The sequence below is a fragment of the Buceros rhinoceros genome, unplaced genomic scaffold (genome assembly GCF_000710305.1).
Source record: "Buceros rhinoceros silvestris isolate BGI_N320 unplaced genomic scaffold, ASM71030v1 scaffold25378, whole genome shotgun sequence".
Taxonomy (NCBI): Eukaryota; Metazoa; Chordata; class Aves; order Bucerotiformes; family Bucerotidae; genus Buceros; species Buceros rhinoceros.
This window is the reverse complement of record NW_010425500.1, coordinates 1,327-2,168: the sequence shown is the minus strand read 5'-3', so window position 1 is coordinate 2,168 and position 842 is coordinate 1,327. Positions and strand designations below refer to the sequence as shown.

The window sequence follows — 842 nt, the reverse complement described above, 5'->3', positions numbered from 1 at the left end:
GATGCACCCGAGGATGAAGCTGGAATCAAGAAAGCTGCAGAAAACAGTAAGAGGCTTTTGGGGAGGGGGAAGCGCTGAGCCCCTGGGTGCCTCTCACTCTCTGGGAGCGGAGTCCCTGCTCCTTCCATCTCTCCTTCCTCTGCTCTCCTGTGCCTCCGGCCCACCTTCCCCTGCCTGAAGCCAAGTGTGTTCAGCCCATGGCACCTCTGGCACCTGCCTCTCCCCGACATGCTGAGGGTCCCGTGCCACCGCCAGGCCCTGGGTGCTGCTCTTCAGCCCCCTCCACCTTTCCCTGACTCATTGCTCTCTCTTCTCCCAGTTAAAGCGATCATCGAGCACGAGATGAAGAATGGGATCCCACCCAACCGCATCATCCTGGGGGGCTTCTCACAGGTGAGCTGGGCCGCAGGGGGCTGTGGTGAAGCAGACCGAGGGCCGGGCTCCCTCTTCCCCCTTCAAAGACACCCCTCAAAGGGACCATCTGTGGCAGGGAGGCGGGTGGGTGCCCCAGGGCTGCGGGTCCCCCTGGCACTAACGGAGCTTCCTCCCCTCCTGCAGGGCGGTGCCTTGTCGCTGTACACAGCTCTCACCTGCCAGCACCAGCTTGCCGGCATCGTGGCGCTCAGCTGCTGGCTCCCACTGCACAAGGCCTTCCCGCAGGTACCCTGTGCTGCTGCCGCCCACGCATCCGCAGGGAGGGCGGGGGCGGGGGGTTCTCCCACTCGGAGTTCGCTGCGGCGAACCTGGGGCTGCTGGACGCACGCGGTGCCTGTAGAGGGGAATGAATCCCACCTCCTCACTTCTCGGGCTTGGAGCGAGGGCTCAGCAGAGATCCGGGCTCT

At 64.6% G+C, this 842-nt stretch overlaps 1 protein-coding gene across 1 annotated transcript in view; it reads left to right on the top strand.

Annotated features, from left to right (window-relative positions):
- Positions 1 to 3: 3 nt before the first annotated feature.
- LOC104497880 (acyl-protein thioesterase 2-like) overlaps positions 4 to 842 on the top strand; it is a gene marked incomplete at its 5' end in the record, with an annotated part of 1,623 nt that continues 784 nt past the window's right edge. Inside the window, 3 exon segments of the mRNA XM_010141181.1 lie at positions 4 to 46; positions 320 to 393; positions 559 to 660. Coding sequence (XP_010139483.1) covers positions 4 to 46; positions 320 to 393; positions 559 to 660 — 219 coding nt within the window.